This window comes from Periplaneta americana, chromosome 9 (genome assembly GCF_040183065.1).
Source record: "Periplaneta americana isolate PAMFEO1 chromosome 9, P.americana_PAMFEO1_priV1, whole genome shotgun sequence".
Taxonomy (NCBI): domain Eukaryota; kingdom Metazoa; phylum Arthropoda; class Insecta; order Blattodea; family Blattidae; genus Periplaneta; species Periplaneta americana.
In genome coordinates this window covers 154,746,981-154,762,823 of record NC_091125.1, presented here as the reverse complement: position 1 = coordinate 154,762,823, position 15,843 = coordinate 154,746,981, and the positions used below count along the sequence as shown (strand labels likewise).

The 15,843-nt window shown below is 35.2% G+C and overlaps 1 protein-coding gene across 4 annotated transcripts in view; it reads right to left on the bottom strand.

The window, feature by feature from the left end:
* Nucleotides 1-11,423: 11,423 nt before the first annotated feature.
* mask (multiple ankyrin repeats single KH domain) overlaps nt 11,424-15,843 on the bottom strand; it is a 132,760-nt gene continuing 128,340 nt past the window's right edge. For all 4 annotated transcript variants that reach the window (XM_069836168.1, XM_069836169.1, XM_069836171.1 and 1 more), the window contains 2 exons: nt 15,246-15,455; nt 11,424-12,779 (listed from right to left, as the gene is read on the bottom strand). In XM_069836168.1, coding sequence (XP_069692269.1) covers nt 12,753-12,779; nt 15,246-15,455 — 237 coding nt within the window. In that variant the 3' untranslated portion in view covers nt 11,424-12,752. The remainder of the gene's footprint in view (nt 12,780-15,245; nt 15,456-15,843) is intronic.

Genomic DNA, 15,843 nt, shown 5'->3' with positions numbered 1-15,843 from the left:
TGTTAAGTAATTTCTCGAGTTATATGGCAACAAACTTTTGATTATTGATTGGAGCCAGTGTCACTAATTATACTCGAGTCATTGGCCGCATTCAGCCGGGACAATGCTGAAATAGCGACTTCATTGAATGTCTTGCTGACCGACGGTGCTGAAATAGCAGCTGCCATTTTTCGTAGCAAAATTTTTTTCGCTTCATACCAGCGAAGTGGAGAAGGTAGGCAACAACTAATGATGTCTTATATTCCTAAGCAGATGGAACAAAGGTGTTTTTCTTTGTGAACACAGCGGACATTTTGGAATCTGGTCATTGAGCCACTCCCAGCTGCTGTAACTCAGCAAAAATGAATAGCTGAATTAGCGCTGTCCCGGCTGAATCAAGCCATTGTAACTATGCACTTCACAGTTGTTGAGTTGGCAACCCTTCCCATGAAAAAAGTGAATGCTGCACGGTAGCCTTCTGAACCAATCAGGATGTATTATTTTGTATCAGCTGCTGTCCCAGGCTCATTGTAACATGACATGAACAATTTCCAGTTAAGGCTGCAACGGTATCAAGGGGATCACTTGAAATATGTCATTTAAAAAAAATAACATGCCAATAAATTGCATTGTTCAAGTCATATCCTGTGTTATTTTGAATTTCTGAACCTTATAGTTACTATAGAACACTATGTTTTTTTTTAAGTTAGTTATTTAACGACGCTGTATCAACTGTGAGGTTATTTAGCGTCGATGAGATTGATGACAGCGAGATGAGACCAAGGATTCGCCATAGATTATCTGGCATTCACCTCATGGTTGGGGAAAACCTCGGAAAAACCCAAGCGGGTATCGAACCTGTGCCAGAGTGCAACTTCAGACTGGCAGGCAAGCGCCTTAACTGACTGAGCCACACTGGTGGATAACAGCATGTTGAAATGCCGCACAGTACATAAGTAAATTCCTGTTTAACTCAAACAGTTTGAACTATTCAAAATAGTGGAGTGTGGAGACAAATGAGCTGTAGTGCTTGGTTGCCTCTGATTGGAATTCTTTTGAATTATACTTATAAAGTTTGTTGTCATAGTGTATGGGAAGAAGGTGTGTGTGTTTTTTCTTTTCATAATTCAAATGTGTCTCTAGGAATATGATATGGCCTAGTTCCTTCTGGAAGAATAAGATCTTCCTTTATTCTTATATCACCGACATTTCATTCCTTGTAGTTTAATATTGAGATTTAAATAATCTATATCAAATCTTATGACTTTATATGAGATTATACTGTAACTCATTCTGTAATTATCAGGCAATTCGCAAAGTTGGAAGAAAACTTTTAGGTTGTGAAAAAGTTCTTTCTACAAGTCTGTATTACACGTTTTTGATCTCTATTCCAACTTAGGGTTGGATGCTCCAGAGAGCAGCACAATGCAGGCCAATAAGCGAGCACAAGAGTGATGAACATGTTATTACTATTGTAATGGTGTTCCTTGGAATAACAACTTAACGTACATTACGTTGTTTTTGTTTCCAGCATATATTGAATTCTTAACACATCTCCCTCCAACAAATACAATACCCTCTAGAAATACTTGAATATCGTTCTGTTCTATGCTGTTGTATCAGATCTAAAATATTTGATGCTATCTAAAAATTCAATATTTTGTAGTTAAGTTGTTGTTCCAGACAACCCCTCAATTATTTCTTTCAGGACTGTAGTTGTGTACTCTTGCATTTATATTATTACCAAGAAACTATTTATATGTAATAAAAGTTTATTAAAAAAAACCTCTTTCTTTGTGAAACTAGATAAAAAAAAAAACCTTATACGTCTCTGCCATACAACTAATCCATAGACAGATTTCCTATTCTAAGTAACCTGCATGCCAAGTAACAGGCTATGTATAAGTTTTTTTTTTTTCTTATTATATCCAACTTACCAAGATTTCATCTTTCTAATGACAGTATGTCAGCCATGGCGAAAATGTAATCGTGCACCGAACCACTGTATAACCTGCAACGTGCATAGCACCTATAGTGGGAGGCGGACACCCGAAGGGGAAGTGAAGCAACTGTCTCACTTATTAACAGATTTTCATTTTCCTTACGTCAAGCACTTAAATATAATTTTATACAGTATAAGGTTATAAACTAATGTTTAGTACATGTAACGAAGAAAGAAATGAACAAGAAAACATAGGACACATCACAACCTAAAATTAACTGTCTTCAGAATGTCTCTGCGACAGAGTTTCAAAATCAGGAATTATGTCACTTACTGCCAGTCATAGTTGATCACGAAAGTATTTGTCTGTCAGTCGTGATCTAAATTTGGTTTTTACTGTTTCCATTGTTGAAAATAATTTTTCACAAATGTAAGTTGCTGCGAACATGGCTTCAACGGAGCAAGAGAAAGAACGAAGCTTCGGATATTTATTTTTTGACAAAGATTTCAAAAGTTCAACATTTGCCAAGTCCTTACAATCATCTAGCTTTCTTCTAACATCACATTGTAAGTAAATCTGTGAGTTTAAATTGAAGATCTAACCGCATTATTCGTACATCTGCTGAAAAAGGATCGACATACAGAGATGATGATGATAATAACAACAATAAAACTTAACCTTTTAATCTTTCATCAGTGACATGTACAGTAGTATAATTCCGTTTTATGTTATATAACTGTTTCCTCGTAATACTTGTGAACAAATCATACATTTAATATTCTCATCATATTGGCAGCAAAAAAATGCGTCCTCCCATCCTACTTGAAACTTTCGTTTTTGTAGAGGTACATGGTTTCGAGAGAGACACTGCGACGATACGTCACTCGCAGTTCAGAGACAAATACAAATGGAACGGAGTTTGACTCCAGTGAGTGAGAGGGTGTGGGTTGGGGGTGGTAGGAGGCAAGAGAAAAGCACAGCTATCATTGCGAGCCACAATGTGCTCCCGAGTCGCATTTTCGCCACGGCTGCAGTATGTTAACAATCATGGCAATATTTTACAAGGATTAAAAGACGAATCTATTCCATGATACATTCGTTGTTTAAATACTTACCATTGTTCACAGCTTAACGTAGAATTTTTGAAGACTTCTTCTTCCATGGCCTCTGTGGTGTACACTTCTCACTTAGTTTTGTAATGCAGGTTAAATGATAAGTTGAAAAATATAATAGGAATTCCATAAAAAAAAATTCTTCAGCTGATATTATGATCATATACTTCAGTCCTTCAAATATCTTCAAAATCAAGTTTAATGCGTGTTAAATGCAATCGTATTTTTATGTACTTTTATTCACATTTTATGAATGGTACGAAATTACGATATTGCTGCCTGCTGACAGGAGATGGTGATATACAGGGTGTTTCAGAAATACTTTGACAAACCTTTGGGGCATGTTCCTCACAACAAAACAAGAAAAAAAGTTCATATAAACATATATCCGAAAATCCTTAGTTTTGTAGTTATTAATGAAAGAACATAATGAAACATCTGTTAGATATTGTCAGCTTGGCAGCAAGTATTGCAACTAAAAAACTAATTAAAAACTCATAACAATGAACATTTACGTTCAACGTGTTCCGAGGTACAATCCAACAACTTAACTTAAGTTTGTAACCGATAATAATTCATTTTGTTAGATAATCAAATGATGTTATCGATACAAGTCTGCTGATGCACCCATTGTATCCTAGATAACTATGTGTTGCCAAGAAGACTTGTTTACTACAGTCATTTGTCATTTGAACATTTGATATGAGTTTCTGAATTGATTAAATTTGCAACACTTGCTTCCAAGCTGACAATATCTAACAGATGTTTCATTGTGTTCTTTCATTAATAACTAAAAAACTAAGTATTTTCGGACATATGTTTATATGAACTTTTTTTCTTGTTTTGGTGTGAGGAACATCCCCCAAAGTTTGTCAAAGTATTTCTCAAACACCCTGTATGGACGAACCACCAGCCTTGCTTGAATATCAAGAAATCATGTAGTCACTTGTTTATGAAGCCCATCTCATTACTCTGACAGACGTCTTCTAGTACATAACATAAAATGTAAGCCTTACGGTGTATGACAGAAGTATACCAGATATCAATCAGAATTTTTTGTTGTGTTTCACGTTCCAAGGAAGGACACACAATTTGCGTGAATTTTTCTTACTTCCTCTTTTACAAGTGAGGTATTAATCCCATTAACATGGAGTATTTATTTTTATCCAATAGCAGGTAAATGACTTCACCTAAATGTCCCCATCTAGAAGAGATGTGCTGAAGCTGTAGTTTTTGTCACCACAGGTTGTCGTTGCATCATGGGAGGCAAACTATATAGCATCACATAATTATGATTACTATTATTAATGTTGGAATGCTAGTAGGAGAATTGGGAGTATCCTGCAAAAACCTACCACCATCATCCACCACAAATTCCACTTGGTCCCACTGAGATTTGAACCTAAGTTACTAGAGTGGAAAGCTGGTATGCACCATGGAGAGATTATGGCTTTCTTAAATTGGCAGCGTCAGAAAAATTTACATTTGCTCCCCAAAGTTATCATTTTGCATGCACAAGCTGCCTCAAACAATGGCCAACAATTACTGAAGTGTGCAATAACTACACGATTTTTCATATCTGCTTTTATAAAAGATATTTAAAGAGAAACTATTAAAAATTTCTTTCATTAATGTCAGGAAGAAACATTAAACTACAGTTATTATTAAATGTCACGAGAGAACCTTCCTGAGGGCTATGATCAGGAAAATACAACTGTTAAAAAATAAGGAAGCAAGCAACAGGGAATGGTTCAAGATCTCAAACTTCCTGATTATTACAATGGACAGGGAATGACGGCTGAGATGTGTAGACGCATTCACAAGGTATGTATGAAGTTATCCTAAAATTTGAACTCTACTTCGAAACTTTCATATAATTATTGAACATTAGAAAAGCCTCGCAAGTGGTGAAGAATTTTGCTGATTCCGATTTTCATTCCCAACAAAGACAAGACTTTATATTACTAATAAAAAAAATCGAAATTAATTAAAATTGAATAAACAATTTCTAAGATTTACTTCAATTTTTATACTGTATTTAGTACCGCAGATAGCTACTAAATTGCTTTTATTTAAGCCGCACATTACTTGAAATCGGAGTTTCATTATAGGCATGTCATTAAAGTCAGGTTTTCGATTATTCTCGGATATGCAATCGAAAAACAACTAGCAAAACGTCACGCAGGCTGGAAATCCAATACTGTCGCAGAAGGTTATGTTGTTACTATAATAATTAGCGTTAACTGTAAATAATATTCAAATAAATTCAATTTGTCATCTCGTTTTTCAATGTCGAATTCAATTTCAAGGTTATATCAAGTTTAACGTTTATCTTACTCTCTAAATTATATCAAGGTCGTCGACATTCGTTGCCCGGAAAAAATCAATACTTTCGCACTGCACACATCTCACAATTTACGAGATTGCACAAGATCAGTTCCGCTCCCCAGTCAGATAAGAATAACATGAATACTTATGAATAATTTCAAGTTAGAAATATGGTCGAGCATAAAAAGTCGTATGAAACTTGCCTATAATGGTAATTAAGACGCTCGTATGAAAATTATGAAACTCGCGCACATCTCACAATTTACGAGATTGCACAAGATCAGTTCCGCTCCCCAGTCAGATAAGAATAACATGAATACTTATGAATAATTTCAAGTTAGAAATATGGTCGAGCATAAAAAGTCGTATGAAACTTGCCTATAATGGTAATTAAGACGCTCATATGAAAATTATGAAACTCGCTTGCGCTCGTTTCATAAACATCCTCGCGTTTTAATTACTATCATTACAGGCTCGTTGCATAATGTACTATTCTACCTCTCTTTCTGTGTGACTAGAAAACTACTCTATTAAGTGCATATTCTACATAGTTAAATTTTTTATACCTCATAAAGTATTCAAGGAATTAGTAAAATTTATACTTAAGCCCTACTAATATATGAAATTAAAAATATTATGAAAAAAAAAAAAAAAAACCTTGGGGTATCAGAGGACTAATAAATATTAGTTATTGGCGTGCATACAGCACAGAAAAGAGAGGAAAGATAATTGTTATATTTAAATCAAATCAATCTTCTTAATGTATCCAGCTGTTTGCTGACAACATATTATAGTCCACTGTAGTCTATTAAGTTGTTTTTCTCGAGAAATGAGGGGTATAATCCTTATATTTAATTTATAAAAAAAGTTTTAAAAAATTTCCAATTTTAAACCCTGTCAGTCACTTAGAAAAAGCTAATACAGACTCATACAAGTAACAAGATGGTTTAGTCGGAAAGGCTTCAAAGATTCAAGCCATTGGGACGATGGTTTTGTAGAATAATGATATGTTCAGACATGATAAAATTTTCTGTAAGAAACTACGTTCTCAGATAGGGTTTATAATTCATTCTAATCCAACTGAAAATCCTTTTGGCGTAAGATTTCGGTGAAACTCCGTGATTATTTGGAACTGAAGGTAAAATGTCAGGTGGGTCATGGGTACAAGGACACACACGGCATGACAGAGAATAGTGAGCAAAAGCAAATACTTCTCGAGAGTTGGCCATTGTCTGTTAATAGCTGCTTCAGGAATGAGGTTCTGAAGTGATCTGGAGAGGGTTTATCAATTTTAGGGATGTTCGATGACTAATTCCTTTATCAACATTACAAGTCTGGAGATCACTTCGTTTGTGTATATGCAGTTAGTTCAGGGTGACCAGATTTCTGTAAGCTTCAAATTAGATAACCTACTTCTGCTGTATTTTATATTTGCTAAGTTTGTGGTCGTGATAATTTCAATTGTAATGCATCAAAATGCCTCGCAGTTTGTATTTGAAGTCAAGTTACCATTCTGTATGCCCTTTTTACATTTCAAGGATTACATATACGAATGATAGAAACCCTTGTCAGCATAGTGTGCACACAAAATAGTTTCAATTCCAACTTATCGAACGTGACTGCATTCTTCTACTGAATTTAGATACAAAAATTATCTCCTCAGAGTTGTCAGTGTTAGCTGATATGTATTGCAAAGAAATGATGAAAGAAAAAATTAAACTAAACATGATAATGTGTTATCCAGCAGAATTCTGAGGTTGTGTGTAATATTGCCCTGTTTGTACCTATAAAATCCAATTTATAATAATGAAATTCTGAATCTTATTATATAAAAGGTGGGCTTTCATTAAAGGTAATTTTAAACTAGAGGAATTATTATTGTCAGACAGTAATACAGCACTGCAAAAAAATGTGTGTACGAGAAACTATCAACAAAGTACCTATGTAAATAGGCTACCGGAATTAAGCATTGCTTCAAATATAAATGCTTTATATTGCTTATAAATAGAGTTATATTATAGTTTGTTGTATTTCCAATAACAGAATAAATGGAACGGATTTACTGACCACTGATAGGATGTCACAGACTAGAATATGTTCTTCTGTCATTTCCTCCTGTTTATCACACAATTTGAGAGGACAATTTGGGTTATCTAGAATTCCTATTTTATACAAATGCTCCCTATAAAGTCGTGTCCTGCGTGAAGTGTATGGAGTGGCTTCTAGTTTTATTTTTCATTTTTTGTCTTTGGCCTTTTCTGCAGCTCCTGTTTGACTAGGTCTTTATATTTATAGTTTATGGATATGAAAGCTAGTTATTTGTTTCTTCAGAATATGTATTACTAGTGGCTTGTGCAGCAAATGTTGCAAACTAAGTTCTTTAGACGTTCAAATAAACATTTTTCAGATTTATTTTCAATGAAAAATACCAGACATGTTGAAAGTTATTTGCTTCCATAATAATGAAACATACTCCCTCTGAATGTTTTTTTTTTTAATGTCAAATACTTTTTCTTGAACCCATCCACCTTCAGGTTTTGAGTTTCAACTCGAAAACGCAAGTAAAAATGTCAGGGCGATCAGTGGGTTTTTCATGTGGGAGTAAAGCAATAGCTATTTCAGATCATTGTGGATTGTAGGTGAAAGTTAATAAAAAGTCAGGTTTGCTATGCTTTCGTACAATAGACATAGCATCTTGGTATAGCTGCTGCATGTAGAGGGCAAAATCATTTTATCCTGCTAAGAGATCTTGCTGAAATGATCTGGAGACTACAAAATTTTCTAGGCCTCTTATTTTATCAGTACCGGTAAGTAATATCGTCTTTCCTTAGGAATTGTAATTTTTGCACTTCCTCGAGCCAATACTGAATCTACACCATACCGCCATTAAATATATGAAAAAGACCCAACCCCATTTGATTAATAACTATAAAAATATTTGATTTTAATAACAATATTATTATCTTACGCAAGTTTTGTAGTTTATATATTAACATCATGGCATTAACTATAATAATAATAAATTTCTAATGGTAATAATGTCATCAAACCACCTCAAGTTTTGTAGATTTTAATATCCAATACACAGCTGTACTCAGAAAATTACACACTGCAGAATCAGACCTGTAAATTATTTTTAATAAGTCTTGAAGCTTTTAATAACCAATTGAATATGAGCTCTAAATATGTCAGCAATCCTGCAGGTCATGGCCTTCATGTAATAGCTTATTGTTTATTGTAATGTATGTTTTGTTTTATTTTGAAATGCAATTAGTTCTCAAAACTGACGAAAGATGGATTTTGGAAAATAGGAAAATTATGTAGGAAAACTGACATTTCACTGAAAACTACTATTTTTCTGAAAAACTTTGGGTTTCAAGCTTCAAAATGAGGGGTCATTTATTAAAATCCGTTCAGCCGTTGTCCCGCAATTTCCATTACCAGTTCAAATTTTATATATATAGATATGTCTTTCTTGTGTTAAATTTGTTTCTGTTTTTAATTATACTGCAGCTTTTTTTTTTTTTTTTTTTTTTTTGCAAGCATGTCCATGGTCTCATTACCAGCAATTCCTTACTTACTTACTTATGGCTTTTAAGGAACCCCGAGGTTCATTGCTGCCCTCACATAAGCTCGCCATCAGTCAAATTTAAATTATGAAAAGTGAGTGTTAATTTTGTATTTCTGGGAAAACAGCAATTCTCAGCTTCTCAGTCAATAAGCATGGTTCCTGTGTAAAACAATGGACTGCATCAGGGCCGCACATAGAGGGGGCAGGCACCAGGAGGGCCCAGGTCGATTTTTAGATATTTTTAGAGAGAGGAAGACACAAAATATTAGCAAAGTTATTTTTTTTACACGAAAGAAGAATTATATTAATCACATATTATTGAAATAGTAATTATGATTTCAACAAGTTTCACGAAGTAGACCATTATTGAAGGGTTAAGAATGAAGTAGCTTACTTCTCAAGATCTATAAATCTGATGTTTCAGTTAGGTACTGTACAACAATTAATTAGACTACGCTACAATGATTTAGTTAAATCTGCATATCAATTTTTCTTTAATACATTTTCGGTCTTACTAATAAAAACTCTATATACAGATATTTAACTGTCTTATACAATGAGTAGCTCATTTATACGTCGTGTGTAAATTCCTTACTAATAATCACTGCATACGTCGCGTATAACAGTATAACTGTTACACAGCTACGTCATAGTTTCGTCATTACTTCGTTACGAAAGATAATAGAATATCTGAGGTTCTCTATTGCATCCGGTAGAGCGCTCTAGTGTGGCGTGTTAAGTATCGATAGTACAACTGGCTCTAATCGATTACCATACTATATTTTGGTCAAAGAGTACAAGCTACAGCAATATTATTCTAATTATTCTGTGCTCTTTGGTTTGTTCTTCTTTGGTTACTAGGCAACCATCATCATAAAATGACAGTCGATACGAACAGCTGTTAGAGGGGCGGCCATTTTTTCTCTATATACAATGCTTAAACAAGGGGTTTCGTGTATATAACTACTGCAAAGCAATTCCCATTGTATAGTTACAGGCTGTTTATACGTCCATCGCTTCTGCATGGTTTATTAGTAAAGTTTTCTGTCTCAACTCTGCATAAGTCTAGTATAAAAACTATACACGGTTTATTAGTAAGGCTGTTTAAATATTTTCACCAAAGTATGCCTGCAACAAACAAGATTGCCAAACATTGTAATAAAATCGAAGGGCCAGTTTAAAAGGGAAGAACTCAAAATGTGAAGTTTTGAGATAACTGCATTTTAAAGTTTCATGTTGCTGTAAAAATCCAATTAACACCAGTCTAATTGAAACTTAAAGTAAATATGAAATCTTATTAACAGAATTTGGAGCAATTGAGGACCGTTTTTGCAAAACTTGCTAACTGAAAAAACTAAATTTTACAGGAGAGACAAAACATATAGTAAGCAAGTTTTGCTGTATCTCTCACTTATAGCAGAAAGGAAGTTTTGAAAAAACGATCACACTTTGACACACTACAATGAAGAGAAATAACCCAATTTTACTAAGACACTTTGAACATCATGTAGAGGCCTGCCTTATGTTAACGAATCCATCAAACTCTCAATTTTGCAAATTTTGCAATTAGCAAGTTTTGCAAAAACGATCCTGAATTTCAATGATCCTTGGATTTTTCACAGCAACATGAAACTTTAAAACATAGTTGTCTCAAAACTGTAAATTTGATTGTTTCCCTTTTGAACTGGCCCGTCCAAATCTTCTTAGCTTTTTGTCTTAGTACTGTACTGGTATTTAAATTATAGAATTTCAATTAAAATAATGATCAGGCGGGAGGGCCACAATTCCTATGGGCGGCCCTGACTGCATCTTTACATGGAGTCACACAATTCAAAAGCTATAGTCCCGTCGCTCTAATTTCCGGCAGCCAATCACATTGCAGGTCGGCTACATTTAAACATGTGCGTCTTGTGATTCGCTGATGAAGATGTAAAGCATTTCCTAAGGCTGGATAAATACTTAATATATAATCGCCCGCCATTTTGGCTCTTTCGTTGGCGTTCGCAGAAAGCACATGAGGACGTTATTTGCCGCTCAATTATTTGCTGAATTACAGTGCGTTTGATTTATTATCACAGGAGCTACGACATGATAATGTTTAACGGTGTGGCAAATAGATCCCTCGTCTGATAGCTCGGCAACGAAAGAACAAAAATGGCGAACGATACTACCTACCTAGACTTTATAGAGCCTTGACTTCCTAAGATGTAAGCAAAGAGGAGGAGTCACGCCGGGAATAACAGCGTCGCGACTATAGCAATTACCACTTCCTATTCATGTCTCAGACAACAATATATTAAGAATATTAGAAACATTGCTTCTTGTTAAAATCAAAACCCCCTGTTTCTTGTTTAAAAAATTTAAATTGCAATAAATAGTTATAGAACTTGCAGAGTTCCTTCAGGTTTGCAATGGAAGTACAGCATGATGAAAATCTGGTCACCCTTTGTTAGTAATAGAGAAGCCGCCACTGAGACTCAACACAAAACGTTCACAGTGCATAAAGATATATTTTAAGTCTTCATGTACAAGCAATATTACAGATTCCTTTACTGAATATCCCTACATCGCCAGGACTGGCAACAGCAGTCCCTCCAAGTGCTACTTGTGCAGATAAGGCAATAACTTTGAAGGACCATATTATGCCTCTCAGCCCACAGAAGATACAGTATCGTAGCATGATACTCCTCCTAGCAAAATGTTGGCGCTACTCTGCCGACCACAGAGAAATGGGGGCGAAACACACCCCATCAAATGAGATTAACAAAACACAAAGGCAAGAAATGTTAGTGAACTGTCTCCTTCCTGTATCAGTAATAGGTAAAGATTCTGTCCATCTTCTTCCGTTTTGTCTTCTCTCTGATACTTATACGTAATAATATAATCAATTCAAAATATGGAGAACATAAAATGTCCCAAAATCACTATAAGTTATGAACACTTGAACAAATCCCGCCATAACCCCGGCTTCAAGATCAGCCAAACCTACACGCAGCAAAAACTACTATGATATAATAATGGTTCTATATCGTGTCACTTCTGTCCAAGCTAAGACTTCGACTGTACTGTTTTTTTTTTTATATATTTTTAATCCTTGGAACGTCTTAGAAAACTGAGGACTGACAGAAACACAAAGCTTAACTCCATCAGAACACTTGACTACAAAAAAATATATGTCACTGCAATTAAATTTATACGATCATTTATTCTTTTAAACTACAAAGCAATTATCAAACCAAGGATGAAACATGCAAAGAACTTATTTTCAAAGGAGGAGCTACAATACTTCCTGGTTCCAAAATAGTTATGTACACCGAATCATGTAAATATTAATTGCTACATTTTTTGACATGTCTTGGCGCTAAGTTATCGCCACACTGGAGAAACAAGTGGCCCTCTTATTCGTGCAGGCCACCAACCACGTCGTCATCTATCATTAACAAGGGAGAGGATTCATAGTCGAGTCGGCCAGTCGGTTACACAGCGATACAACACAAGCTCAATGACCAGGAACAAGCAGACTTGCTTATAGTATTATGCATCTCAACTAGTAAGTGGCTCGCTGCCAACAGCAGAAAAATCAGAGTGGGGAGAAATGAAGAGTAGTGATCATCGTACCTAGAAACCAAATAAACTCTATAGACGGCAGGAAGGAAATTCTAACACAGCTACCAAAGGTTTGTATCCCAAACACTAGATGAAAAGACCAAAGCATATTTCTTAGCTACAGATGGACATATTTTAATAAAAAAAAAGTAGATACTTAGAAGAGTTACTATCTCCACATCTGCACAATTCTTCTGCTAATTCCATCGAGGTTTAGTGGCTCCACTTGGTGGTCCAGCCCTGCAACAAGTAATTACAAAAATTACTACGCTGTTCTTCAAACTATTATTCCAGCAAGTTACACAAAACTTACAACTGAATTACCAGTACTGGGAACAAATCCAGTGTTTTGTTATATCGTAACCTCGTAAGTACATTCAATTAACACATTTCTTTCTCAGATGGAAAATGGGGAAACCCAACATGATCTGTAAAAGATAAAGGTATCCCCGTATCATGCCATGGGGGGCATGGAGGTAGAGCCCCATGCTTTCCATGACCTCGGCACTAGAATGAGGTGGTGTGGTCGGCACCACGCTCTGACCGCCTTTTACCCCCGGGAAAGACCCGGTACTCAATTTTATAGGAAGCTGAGTGAACCCCGGGGCCATTCTGAAAAAAATCCTGTCACCACCTGGGATCGAACCCCGGACCTTCCAGTCCGTAGCCAGCTGCTCTACCAACTGAGCTACCCGGCCGCCAAATGGTCTTAGTCGAATGTCAAAATGTAGCCAAATTGAGATTCAATCGAGCGATCATCTGTGAATACTTTTAAGTATAAACATTTTCTTTTAAGGGAGAACACTAGTGAGTTTTCTAACTTTTACAATTTTCAACCAATCTGAATGATTGATCTGTATGACCAAAAATCCTGATAATTCGAAAAACTCATGACATAACTGTCTCAGTTTACATACAGCTTGATTAAGAGATTTTGGCCCTTGCAAAAAGTAAGTAGCTAGACTAAGAGTGAGTTACTCGTCACTACTCGTGGGCTGGGTCGCACAGGTCAGGTCGTACAGTCGTAACACCTAACACTTCCTTCTCATTATGTTGCAAAAAACACAATATTCTTCCACACGTCCCATTACTAACCACTACGTCTGTTGACTAAACAATGTCATGATGACTTATATTTTCTTGACATGAGTGTTCCTCAGCTATGAGGATAGATATTATTTTCATTCTTCCTCTTCCCTCTTCCCCTCCTAAGCACATTTATTATTAAATTTATTTCTTATGACGTAACACACAGCTCACTCACTAGCCAAACAACCAAGGACAAGGGCCAAGATCGTTGAATCAAGCTGTACATGTTACTGCACTTCAGAATATAAAACAAATTATCTACATCTGTATAAGTAAAACTTCTTTTATACATTTTGCATTTTTCACACTTAATCTTTTTTTTTTTTTTTTTTTTTTTTTTACTGTAGTTGAATTTCCCCTTAAGAGTTCACAAGACTATCGCCAGGTAAGTCCAATCGCCTCTGCTTTTTATAATCTAAATGAACTCTATGACATGTAAATGGCATTTCCAAAAAAACAAACAGAGGCTATGTTCCTATAAACAGACGGACCAAAATAAATACAATCCTCTTTGCAGACGACCAGGTTTTTTTTTTTGGCCACTTCAGAAGATCTCCAAAAGTCAATATATTCATTAAACACGGTTGCAAAAGACTATAATATAACCATTTCTGTAGAAAAGTCAAAAGTTATGGCATTTGAAGGTAAATATCCAATAAGAAGTAAAATCTGTATTGAAAACAGAATTCCATAACAAGTGAACACATTTAACTATTTAGGGTACCGTCTTTCATGTGAAAAAGAAAAAAATATCGATTCTAAAATAACTAATTTTGTAAAAGTTATCGGCATTATCAATTCAGTTTTCAAATCTAATTCAGTACATAAACATACAAGATTAAAGATGTACAACATTTTAGCACGACCTACTTTAGTCTATGGATCAGAAGCCTGGACTTTGACAAAAAAAGATGTTCAACGAAATGAAATTCATGACAAAAAGGCTAGAAAACGAAATACAGAAATTTTACGTTACTGCTCTTCTAGACAATAATCTGTTGGAAGACCATTAAAAAGATGGCATAAGACCATTGAGACCGCAACAGATCACTAGGTCTACTGCTTGAATTGGATGATGATAATTCGTTTTTTTTTTCCTGAGCTTCCAGCAAAATTTCTATACTTTTCACGTTAATTTATTTCCGTTATACATTTTATTTGTTTATCCACTTTTTACACTTATACGATCGTATATTAAATCACGGGAAATATGAAATATCATTTATACATTCTAAATCAATTTTACTAGAAATTAAATTCGCCATGTAAATGTAAGAATGCTAAAATACAAGCTTACGTTCATTGAGATGTAACCCACTTTGAAATTCGTGGAAATTCGAACCTGCCCAGTGCCCATGCTTGCCTCCAACAATATAATGTTCTTTAATGAAGAAGCTAATGCTTTAGAAAGATGAAACATTCCGTAACATATGATGTAAATGAACAAATTTGAACAATCATAACAATTTGAGGGCATGGTTTATTTCTTAGGGAGCAAGCAGTTCCAGATGTTATTAAATGTAATTTCAGTTCCACGTTTTTCTTCAGACCCTCCCATAAAAACGTATAAATGAAGTTTTACTGTAGTTTTAATTCAATCGTTAGCATATAGCTTACTTGTTGTTTTTCTTGAATATCTGCTATGCCTAAGCGCCCCCCTTCCCAACTCGGCGCTTCCATTTTGACTCCATCAGCTGTGGTCATGTCTGCACCCAAGCCGGCATTGAAGTGGGGTAGAAGTGGCAGACCTCCATGATGCATCAGGGACAAAGCGGCTGCGGTTCCTCCGTTGTGGAATGAGTGCTGCTGGCTCTCAGTTGGCCCAGGCTACACAACAGCAAATAAGACCATCATTTTACCTCTTGCCTGGCACATTGTTACAGTGAGCAGACATTTTATTTTTATTTAGATTATTCGTTTTCGTAGAGTTAGAAGTGAAAAATTGAGATATGACGTAATCCTTAATTACATCATTCGAACAATGTGAAGTTCCCAGAATAATATTCCAGAACATTATTTTGTTTTTTTGCTACCATGTCACTTCTTTCATTTCTCGCAGAAGTACTTTTGTTAAAAGTAATTTTGTTTTTTACTTCTCAGATGCCATATGAAATTATCGTTTTGGTTCTAATAACATACTCTTTAAGGATAGTTCATCTCGTCATTAAGATTCATCTCACAATACAGTAGAACCCCGATTAACCGCCACCCTATT